This window comes from Hesperophylax consimilis, chromosome 3, assembly GCF_061612785.1.
Source record: "Hesperophylax consimilis isolate HC1 chromosome 3, BYU_Hcon_1.0, whole genome shotgun sequence".
Taxonomy (NCBI): domain Eukaryota; kingdom Metazoa; phylum Arthropoda; class Insecta; order Trichoptera; family Limnephilidae; genus Hesperophylax; species Hesperophylax consimilis.
The window spans coordinates 40,255,793-40,267,997 of NC_142838.1; the positions used below are offsets into that span (position 1 = coordinate 40,255,793).

The 12,205-nt window shown below is 33.8% G+C and overlaps 1 protein-coding gene across 6 annotated transcripts in view; it reads left to right on the top strand.

Moving 5' to 3' along the window:
* The window catches only part of LOC149425479 (uncharacterized), a 258,418-nt gene extending 247,682 nt beyond the window's left edge, over positions 1-10,736 (top strand). For 3 of the 6 annotated variants that reach the window (XM_089650683.1, XM_089650682.1, XM_089650684.1), the window contains 5 exons: positions 2,178-2,365; positions 3,214-3,335; positions 5,247-5,361; positions 8,451-8,622; positions 10,420-10,736. In XM_089650683.1, coding sequence (XP_089506809.1) covers positions 2,178-2,365; positions 3,214-3,335; positions 5,247-5,361; positions 8,451-8,457 — 432 coding nt within the window. In that variant the 3' untranslated portion in view covers positions 8,458-8,622; positions 10,420-10,736. Of the gene's footprint in view, positions 1-2,177; positions 2,366-3,213; positions 3,336-3,840; positions 4,803-5,246; positions 5,362-8,450; positions 8,623-10,419 lie in introns of those variants that run through there. The other 3 variants (XM_089650686.1, XM_089650687.1, XM_089650685.1) reach the window with 3 other exon arrangements.
* Positions 10,737-12,205: the final 1,469 nt, after the last annotated feature.

The window sequence follows — 12,205 nt, forward strand, 5'->3', positions numbered from 1 at the left end:
ATAATTTCAATGCGTTGTTGAAGCGTGTAAAGTTCCATTTTTATTAATTACGTAGTTTTTACTTGTCAAATGTCAAAAAATAACAGCTTTAAAAGTAACATCTACCGAAATAGCGGGCTATTCAAAATAACACCTCTTATTGGAAAATCTTGTATTTCTATTTTTAAACAGTTCGATAGGAAACAGTAGTTCCATAGTGATACTATGATTCCAAACAGCTGTGGAAATCTTTTCTGTGTTGTTTTTTAAGTAAAAATAAGACGATATATATATTATGGACTTTAGGTAAATAAAACAAATCCATGAATTATTATATACTAGCGCCGATCAGTGAAAAATCATTCCCAACCGTCTGGAGCGAGTGAGACTATGGCATCCCGATTTGGTGTTTGTTGTGACGCTGAATATAGTGAAAAGGGGAGGAGATGAGGTAGAGGAAGGTGGGGAAGTGCAGATCTGGTCACCAGGGACAGCTAAAGACATTTCAAGCAACGTTTCAATTCTGAATGCTGGTCTTACACCACACGGAGAAAAATGAATATTGCTGATTTATTAAGAATATTTTGAAATTATTGGCTTTCCGGTTAAAAACGGGATTGTAGGCTTGTGACGAATTTATTAACTGGTTTTCAGTTAAAATATTGATAAGTTTATAATATATTATCACAATGTCGGAACACGTATTGTTTACTAATATTTTAGCAGGTGTGCAATCCCGTTTTTAACCGGAATTATAATAATAACAAGAGATTCTCCATAAATTATCAATACCCATTTTTCTTCGTGCAGGTTGATACTTCCACTCTTGAACGTGTGGCAAGTGCGCCATATATTATTTTAAAATGAATAAATTTTTAAATAAAACAAATTAATTAAATAGAATTGGCTTGCGCACGCCTGAATTTTAACCTGCGACCTCCGGATTCCTATCCGAGAATCTTACCCCTCCACCATACAGGTCATCAAAATTGAAGGCATTATAATTTAAATCTTAAAAAGACAATTAGAATAATTTTCTGCTTTTTCACAAAATGACTTCTAAATTTAAGTTAATTTCACCAAAGTTACAAACAACTGAAATTGTTATTATATTTTAATATTTACCGAATAGGTACCTAAGTGACCTGTTTCTCAGCAGAGGCGTACTAAAATATTATTTAAATTCTTATGGTGTTTTAATGTCATTGTTATTACCCAATTAAGGACCTCCCATTATTTGAATATCTCGTAAAAGTCTGAACATGTATCAATAATTATAGCATAATTAAATATTTCCCGTTGGTTGAGTTTCTTGAAACCAGTGGATTCTTTGTTTTTAATTAGTGGCAATTGTTTTATTTTTTCTCATACCACCAATGATGTATTTCTCTATACATACCACAGACGAACGCAGTTTGGAAGTAACGTAATTAATGATTTTACACGTATTATTAAATTAATAATTGCTACAAGTTTCCGCTACTTGATTCGATTTCTCAGGAAAAGGAAAACATTTTTGTTAAATTGAGATTTTCAATTCCTTAACCAACCGTTTCTAAAAAGAAACATGAATACATATTATATTTTCTCTATACCGTGTGTACTTGACTTGCTTTAACTGGTGATTCCTGGCATTATTTTAAGTATATAATGAAAATGAAATTCTGACAACTAAAAACATGAATAAAAAATCAACCATTAAAAAAGTAAGGTTTTTTAATATATTACATTTATTTTTAATTTTTTTTTTTAAATTGATAATTTTTTTTTTTATCTGAGGATTGAACTTCACTACCCAGGAACTAGAGTCGAAAACTCTACCAATCTTGCCAAATGCTGATCGGGTGGGAAAGACATTTATTTCGTAAATTAACGGCAATAATGACATCCGATTTCAAAAAATATTGCATATGTATCCGCGTGTTTGTACGTAATTACCACAAAAAGTTGACAGAATGCATTGTCACTGTTCACTTCAAAGATTTGCATCCAATCATTATGAGAGGGCATGATGAGAGATGACGTTGTAAATTGTGAACATGGGTTCGAACCTATTAATTTCCAACAGAAAAAAAACTTTTCGAATTCCATGACGCCATAATATGACCGTTGAAGAGTTTTTGCTGATTTTATGCAACATATTTCTGCTAGTAAATAAGATAATTTAACCTTTGTCGTAACACACTAATTTAATTTAGGGCCGCTCGGAGCCCGAGGGTGCCGTGAGCCCCTCCCCGCCTCCCGCGAGCCGCAACTCGGGCGGCAGTGGTACTGGGGGCCGCAGAATCAGTGGCGGCACGTCCTCACCCTCCCCCAAAGGGGGCGCCACCCCTTCGCCAAGGATAGGGGGCAGCAGGATTGCTAGTAAAACTAGCTTGGAATACAGGTAAACTATTATTTAAACTAGAATAATGCATAACATTTCCATTGCAATAATAAGTTCAGAAAGTTTCGGGAAATGTTTAACGGGATTGCTCATGACAATAAAAAAGCTAACATCACATTCTTTCATTTTATCATCATTTGTGCTGGGTACACCCGTAGATCTCCTCCCGGTGATGTGCAAGTGTTTCCTATTTCGGCTAAAGGACTGAAATTTTAAGCCCGTGGGTATCTATCTCTGTTGCAGTCTTACTGGTGGCATTTTACCCTCTGATTTCCAGTTTAGCAGGGAATATTCAATAGATAATAGTAACAAGGGGGATGGGCAATGAACTTGTAGTATGAAACTTTGTGTTGCCAACATCGATCACCCATACTACAAATGGCATCTACGAACAGCGGCGTGGCGTGGCGCCCCGCCTTTGTTTCTATGTGCACACCAGACGCATAAATTATTACGCATATTATATACACATTTATTGGCTTCGCCGCTTGGTTTTTTCTTGCTGTAACCATAATAAAGTTACCATTAATATAATAATACTGGCATGTGACTAGTTTGGTAATGGAAAAGCATGAAAAAAACTTTATTACAAAAGAAAATACAAATTAATAATATATGATTAAATAAATCAAAAAATAAATAAAAATCGGCACGCTTCCATGCCATATCCCACTTTTTTCTATTATCTACGTTTATAACAATCTCACCAAAATACATTGGAACGTTCCCACCTTATTTTGTCTTGCTTTTTCAAAAATATCTTTAGTTAATTCCTTGTCAATATTTACTGAAATTCAGCTAAAATTCGTCATCTTTGCATTCTTAGACATTTAACATATTTTACACAGACAACCACGTGAGTACAAGGACTACAGACGTGCCCCATCCACCCCCGTCCTCCCCCCTGCGGTGCACCCTCCCGCCTGTTACAACATGCCCCGGGCTACCCCGGCGGGCAGGACACCCATAGGTAAACTATAACATACTTTAACCTACTTACCAAACAACTATAACTATACCCACCATTTACGCTCTCGTCTATGTGCTTCTTATTTTGAATGCTTATATATACGTATTAAAATTTGTTGCCATAGTAAAAAAATATTATAAATCCATCCCATTTTTTTCTGTGAAGCCAACATTTTCTTAACTTAAGAATAAATGATTACTGATTAATCGGCCACTTGCATCCCATTTAGACATGCAAAACGTCAAATTCAAAGGAACTTTCAGTGTTGTTTTGTTGTATACGTTATTAAAAAATTAAACTTTACTCAATTATTTGTAAAATTTTCAAAATTTTGTCAGAAAAATCTATCCACACAATTTTTCCTTCTTTTGTTCATTATTAAATGAATGCAAGTAGCCTACTTGTAATAAAAACAAGTAATTAACTAAATTAATGTATTTATTGCGTGAAACAGTGGTAATTATCCCATTCTACATTGCCCTTTTACTTACGTTAACTTTTTGAGACCATAAATTGTGGATTAATGGCAGTAAACTTACTGCGTAACCCAAATGAGTCCGAGGCGCCAAATATACCCATCTGTGCATGTTATATAAAGTAGATTAGGCCGCCTTAACCTAACCTACATTTAAATGGTAAGTATGAGCTTTTAAAGTAATGCTTTATTAACCAATTCATCGGTATACCCTTTTATCATGATAACTTAATTTTATTTAGATCTAATTAATATCATATTACCTTATTTAGTTTTAATGCTATTGTAATCAGTCTAACAGCCATTTAAAACAATTCCCAACATCCAAAATATTGAAACAACTTGCTCCATATTTGCCCATAAACTGTTTCGCTTCCTAGACAGATCACTGCCCTATTGCATAGGTTTTTTTATTTCAAACTCTGATACTAAGGAAGCAGAAACCCTTATACAACCACTTCAATATATCCACTGTGAAAAATATTGAAATACTTGCGCCCGCATCCAGATTTAGATAATTCATCGAAACTGCTTGATTTTATGGTAAACATACATTCAAGATGCTTTTCAAATAGTATTTTGTGTTTCATGTATTGAGCAGTCCAGTCCAGCATCGTATTTATTACGCCTAAAAATACTGAAATAACTTGCCCTATTTCCTTCTTGATAGTTGTTTAGTCGTTGAAACTGAACGATTTTATTGTTTATAAACTACTTGATCAATGGTTATTTTTACTTTCATATGTTGAGCAGCCAACTCCGTATTTCAATTTTACCCTTAAAATTTTTGAAACAACTTGCCCCGTATTCCTCCTTGATAGTTTAGTAATTGAAACTGGCTGATTTTGTTGTTCATAAACTCTTCAGGAAGCTGATAAAATATTATTTTTAGTTTTGTATATGTTGATCAGCCTCCGTATTCCAATATTATCCCTAAAAAGATTGAAACAGCTTGCCCCATACTCCCCCAAGATTTAGTCATTTTTCATTTAGTCATTTTTCATTTAGTCATTGAACCTGGCTGATTCTGTCGTTCATAAACTTTTCAGGAAGCTGATTAACGATTATTTTTAGTTTCATGAGCTGAGCAGCCAACTCCGTATTTACTTCGTATTTCAATATTACCCCTAAAATATTGAAACAACTTGCCCCATATTCCTCTTTGACAATTAGTCTTTGAAACTTCCTGATTTTGTAATTCATAAACTAGGGAGCTGATCATAGATTATTTTGGTTTCATATGTTGAGAAGTCCAGTCTAACTCCGTATTTCAATATTACCCCTAATAAATACAGAAACAGCTTGCCCCACATTCTCTAGTTTACTCCAATTTCATTTTGGCTGAATAATATAATGTGGTGCATTCTATTGGATGCATAATTAAGAGGGATTTCGACTGACTGAATTGAATGCACGTTTGCGGGGTGTCCTTATAGGGGGGTGGGAGGCGGACCCAGATAACTACAGGAGAGAGTTCGCTCGGGGCAGGAGGCCGCCCAGCAGTTCGGGTTCTGACCTGTCACAGAGTGGCCGGCTGCTTACACCGCCCAGGTAACACCACACCCGCACAGACAAACTCCCCCACACCTGTCAGCACTCATAAGGAGCACACAATCTCTCAGTTAGGAGGTTAAAAATCATTCAGAGTGAATTTGTAACGTCTTGTTGTGGAAATTAATTATTACACTTACCAGGTTTCGCTCGTACCCAGGCTTCACAAAGGTTGTATTATATTAACTCGCATTATTAAACCTGGGTCTACCTAGCATAGTCGATCCTTAAAGGATTTATCGATAATGACGATAACTTGTCATCGTTAACGATCACACTGCTGAACGCTTTAGTACAAACAATAGTTCACGTCGAATAAATTAAAAACACTTAGTCGTTGTGAACTTTTCTTTGTTCGTTGGCGATGTGCAGTCATGCTCGGAAACGATGACAAGTTACCGACATTATCGATCGACCGTACTAAATACTAGAATCGGCGTCTTAAATTGTTGCCATAAAAAAATTAGGTGACGACACAACTATCGTCGAAAAAAGTTTTTTCGCTTTAGTTTTCACTAAATGACACAGCATAGATTTGGTGATATTATTATGGTTTAGAAATACCCTTTGTCTATCATATTTGTTTACTTGTCAACAGTAAGTAAGGTGACGTGTTACATAATATATAATCTTATCAGCTGCCAACTTTAACATTACCCCAATTATGACACTTTGTCATTTTTTTAAAGGAAATAATTAAGTTAAATTTTTGATAGATATGAACTGTATATTGAATATGTATTTTTTAAAAGATCATTATCAAATACTTCTATCCAAAATCAACAAAGAAAACCTTTTTAGGGACAAAATTCTGGAAGTAAAAAACATTAAAAAATGGACTGATTTTGGACCATAGTTGCGTCAAATAATGTGTTTTTGTTGTTGTTTGTTTTTTGTTTATGAATATCTTCGTTTCACCTCCGTCTGGGATTGTCTAATCCTTCCTTTATCCTTTTTTACTATCCTGTTCTTCTTTCGACAACTGAAGATATTATAATGCAAGGATAGATACAGTTACGAGGGGTTAAGTTTTTAATGGGGTCGCTTGACGCCATAGTATTTTATGTACGCGCTGCCCGAATTTCACTCCGAATGATTTTTTCCCTCTTCATTCTGATTCCGTCTTACGTCACCTACACACATACTACTTCAACCTACCTCAAAATATAAAGAATTTTTACAATATATCTAAAAGTCTATCACTTAATATTTTTAATAAAATCATATTCTGTCAAAGTTAAAATTTCTTTCCAAAATATATTTTAATTGCGTTAATTTGCATGCAACTTATTTAATTTTCAAACAATGCACAACATTTTCCTTGAAAGTCAAACTACACAAGTCTCCAATTACCAACAAAATATTCCGTCTTATAAAGCGAAAATTCACTCCAACATTTTTAAATATTTTCTTCAAGTTGATTGTCTCTGTTGATGAACGGAATTTGGTAATTAAATGTACGCTCGGTGCCCGGAAATTCGTAGTACAAACGGGAAACTGGTGAATCTACATCACATAGAGAACTCAAAAAACATCGAAAAAAGATCGATTTCCAGCAATTATATTTTTTTATTTCGCATTCTAACTTTCGGCGCATTTTAAAAGACATTAAACAGCTGATATTAACTCCCTCGTGTCAGATTTTTTTCAAGTTTGACATAATGGCGGGATGGTCCGATGCTCTGTAGGGAACCCGCTTGCACAGCGCGGTTATAAACTCTGGATCCTAAAGTTTAAGTGTAAACTTACGGAATTCAATACTTCGTTTGTGTGAAAGCACTATTAAACAATACGTGTTAATAACTGATTCCTCGAATTCGATTTATTCGAAAACTAAAGATCAACTCAAAAAAGTTAAACCACAAAATCTACTCCAAATGTGATGTAGATTTACTACACTTACGCTTGCACTAAAATTTTCCAAACTACGTGTATATCTGTACACTATGTCAAATATTGTCTAGTAACTTTTCGCTGTATGACATTTCTTATCACATCTTTACAACACAATTCACACAATTTTCATAATTCACATCTACAAATAGTCGTTGCCTTATTTTTATCTGTCTTCTGAGCACCAAAAACCTCACCGTGCACTTTCTCCCCTGATTGATGTTATTGATTTCCAATGATATTGATGATGTTATTTAAGTGTTAGTTTTAAGTTCCCTTTACATTTCTCATTCCCAAATTATGTTTTCCCGATATCATCAATCATTCCTTAATGCTGAAAAAATATTCACGTTCTGTTTCAAACACATCAAATAGCTATAGTTATTTGTGATTTAAAAATCCGCAGCGCTTATATACAGCCTGTTTAATGTTTATATCGCAAAACTTCAGAGGGTGGTTATTTACGAAAAACTAAGGAAAAATTATCACTGAACGTTATTGTGTAACCTTAATAAGTAAAACGCTTACACCATAATTGAACAAAATTAAGTATTTAAATCATTTTGTTTTTTTTTTAAATAAAATTTTCTTTGCGCACTCTGGTATTTGAACCCGCAACCAATGGAATGCTAGTCGAGAACCTTACCCTTCAAACACGGAGGCCGTCATGTTGTTAGATATGGAATGACATCTATATTACTTTCATAAAAAAATCATTGTTATCCGGCTCGAAGGACCAAAAATTCTAAACGCATGTTCAATTTTTTTTTCTCATCTCAGTTCGGATATGTATGATATTTTTTCTTTGATATCAGTAATACACTCTGTGAAGATTTGGAATACATATGAGCGGTAAATATGGTGAGTATTTTTTATCACCCACAAAACATTTATTTGAATCAGAGTTATATTTTTTCTTACACAAGTAGTAATTACCATTTATAATTCAAGCATAAATTTAAACAGCCGTAATACGTTATTTAAATTAGCAGTAATTACGGGTTGAATAGCAATATTTTAAGCCTGGATGATGAAGTATTGTTTTAGTATTTAATATTTAGTATGGATAACAAAAATAGTATTATGTATCGCTTTGATTTAGAATATAAACATAACGCATTGTAATGGCCCGTATTAACTTAATTTGATGTTGATTGTTTTGTTTGTTATGGTTGAGTCATAAATCTGATCAACAGGTGGTGACACCATCGGTGTCCTGGTTCAGCGGTAAAAAGCGGAACTAACACAACTTCCCTAACCAAATTACAATAATATTCTAGTCAGACTAACCTTTCCCGTATCCGCTCTCCTGTTGAATCCTCAAACCGGTGGTGCTTCCGGGGCTTGGATGGATATAGTACTAATGAGGTTGGTATTCATTACTTGCGTTTTTTTACATAAATAGACATTGGATTATAATATGCACTATCAATGTATGCACTATCAATAAATTATAAATATTCAAAATTAGTAATTTTTCTCCGTGTGGGTCATGTTACAAAATCAAAGTTCTGACAAAATTTAGGAATGTCAAATATAGAAATGGTCGATTAGGTACGATTTTTACGATTGTAATAATGATTTTGTTACAAGATATATGTAGGAATAAAACTGAAGTTTTTTATTACCTTTTTTCAATAACAGTACGATTTCACAATCATTTTAAGTAAAGTAAATGCTATTTAAGACGTCAATAAAAGATTATTTTATTTTTTCACGAGAAGGTTCAGAAAAGCCCCGAATAGTGTTTGAATAAGTTAAAAAATACATTCTACAGAAAACAGAAGCCACTGAGCTAGAATTGTGACTGAGTTAAGGCCACTGAGCTAGGTAGGTATTGTGATTTAGTTGAGGCTACTGAGCTAGGTAGGTATTGTGATTGAGTTGAGGCTACTGAGCTTGGTAGGTATTGTGATTTAGTTGAGGCTACTGAGCTAGGTAGGTATTGTGATTGAGTTGAGGCTACTGAGCTTGGTAGGTATTGTGATTTAGTTGAGGCTACTGAGCTAGGTAGGTATTGTGATTGAGTTGAGGCTACTGAGCTAGGAAGATATTGTGATTGAGTTGAGGCTACTGAGCTAAGTAGATATTGTGAACGAGTTGATGCCACTGAGCTATAATTGTGACTGAATTGAGGCCACTGATTTAGGAAGGTATTGTGATTGAGTTGAGGCTACTGAGCTAGGTAGGTATTGTGATTGAGTTGAGGCTACTGAGATAGGTAGGTATTGTGATTTAGTTGAGGCTACTGAGCTAGGTAAGTATTTTGATTGAGTTGAGGCTACTGAGCTAGGAAGATATTGTGATTTAGTTGAGGCTACTGAGCTAAGTAGATACTGTGAACGAGTTGATGCCACTGAGCTATAATTGTGACTGAATTGAGGCCACTGATTTAGGAAGGTATTGTGATTGAGTTGAGGATACTGAGCTAGGTAGGTATTGTGATTTAGTTGAGGCTACTGAGCTAGGTAGGTATTGTGATTGAGTTGAGGCTACTGATCTTGGTAGGTATTGTGATTGAGTTGAGGCTACTGAGCTAGGTAGGTATTGTGATTTAGTTGAGGCTTCTGAGCTAGGTAGGTATTGTGATTGAGTTGTGGCTACTGAGCTAAGTAGATATTGTGAACGAGTTGATGCCACTGAGCTATAATTGTGACTGAATTGAGGCCACTGATTTAGGAAGGTATTGTGATTGAGTTGAGGATACTGAGCTAGGTAGGTATTGTGATTGAGTTGAGGCTACTGAGCAGATAGGTATTGTGATTGAGTTGGGTCTACTGATCTTGGTAGGTATTGTGATTGAGTTGAGGCTACTGAGCTAGGTAGATATTGTGATTGAGTTAAGGCCACTGAGCTGGCATTGTTATTGAATTGAGGCCACTGATCTAGGTAGGTATTAAGATAGAGTTGAGGCCAATGATCTAGGTTGGTATTGAGATAGAGTTGAGGCTACTGAGCTAGGAAGATATTGTGATTGAGTTGAGACCACTGAGCTGGAATTGTGACTGAATTGAGCCACTGATCTACGTAGGTATTGTGATTAAGTTGAGGTTACTGAGCTACGTAGATATTATGGTTGATTTAAGGCCACTGAGCTAAAGTATTTATATTTTTGATACCCTCATGCTGAATTTTTTGTATTAATTTTGTATTATTTTCTTACAGGTCAAGTTAAAACAACTTGAATTGACAAAGAACTATCTGCAAGAAGTGATCTTCTACATTTGAAACGTGATGATTTTTCTGCATCCGGTGGGATGCCCCCTAGAAGGATATACGATATTCCCAATGTGAATCCTTCGAAAAGGAGAATAAGAAGCAAGCAAAACATATATCGCCATTATGCGTGTGTTATTTACTAAGAATTATGGAAATGTAAAAAAAAATATTCATAAACCACATGTTTAAAACATTATTGTCTTACTTTATGCGAACCTTATTAAAATTTCAAATATTTACTGAAAATTATAATCAAAGCTGAGTTATAATATAAAGCAAAGCATTTTCAATCTTATCAACATAAACAAAGTTGTTTCACATAACTGAAATAATAACGGAACTTTGGCAGAATTTTCACAGAACTTAAAAATCAACTTTGAATTTTAAATAATTGTTCAAATTGTGTGAATCAACCCATCCTAATAAGTCAGTGGTAATTCTTTATCATTTCAATTGAACCTTTCTGTCTCACTACTTAATCCAAATCAATCCTGAAATTTCAGTTAAAATAAAAAATATATTATTTGTCTTGTAAAAATTATACACATGTGTACATATTGTGATAACAAGTGTATGTTTTTACACCATAAAATGCATAAATCATTGTTTTAAAACAATTTTTGTAAATAAACTAATTATTGATTAGCCAAACCGCAAAAAACCATTCGGTTTGACAGTTCAACGCTTAGCGTAAGTTAATCGATGCAGACACTTGGCTGCTTTAAGTTTATATACCGCAGAGCAATAATTACACTGAAAATATGTGTTTAAGGCGAAGCACTACGTAGTAATGCAAAATCATATGTTTTTCGTTAGAAAACTTGATGGCTTAGAAATATTTTAGATGCTTTATTATTGATGTTTTAATATTGGCTTTTGAAAAAATAGAGTTTTTTTAATACACCAGAAAAAAAAAGTCTCAAGCGTCTATGTATAAAAAATGATTTAAAGTTATAAATCTCCTACTTGCGAACCCATTCTCGGTTGTGGTCTTATTGCATAATGTGACAAATTAAGTTCTTTAAAAAATTATCTTTCTTCCCAAAATAAATTAAACACACTTTTTGTGAATGTTTATTGTTACATAAACCAAAACAGGCGGCTTGTGGGCGGGAATTTAAACCTTGACGCCATCCTACAGAAGGTGTGTTATTGTTAGCGGCCTGATTCCAAATTTTACAATACGTGGTGCATCGCCTTAAACGTAGTTATATCCAGATACGTAATAAAATACCTCAAACACGGTCACCAATAATTTATAACGCTGTTTTGAAAAGCAATTTTCATTATTGGGGTTCTGTTTACAGGAAAACTTTTATGATCACTGTACGAGTATTACACCAAAAACATTTATAATATTATTAATTTATAGTTTCATTACTATTTTTCAAATAAATATTATCATTTTTTTATCAATTGATTACATTTTTTTTATAATTATCATTTATTTGTATGGTGCTCTATTCTAGTTCATTGTGTTAGCCTCCTTTCATTATTAATAGTTTATTTAAATTTATATATTTTTTATAATATATTCGTTAAAATGTGTAGCTAGTATAGTTAACAAATTAAATTAAATAATATTCTGTAGTATATTACACTCTTTCAATCAAGAAGAAATACAAATTAATTCGAAACTTCCTTTCGTCAATAAGACAAAGCATAGCATTATGTTAATTTTAATTTGTCCAGTAAAATTCTGTCGGGAATTAAATGTGTCACGAGTTTGATA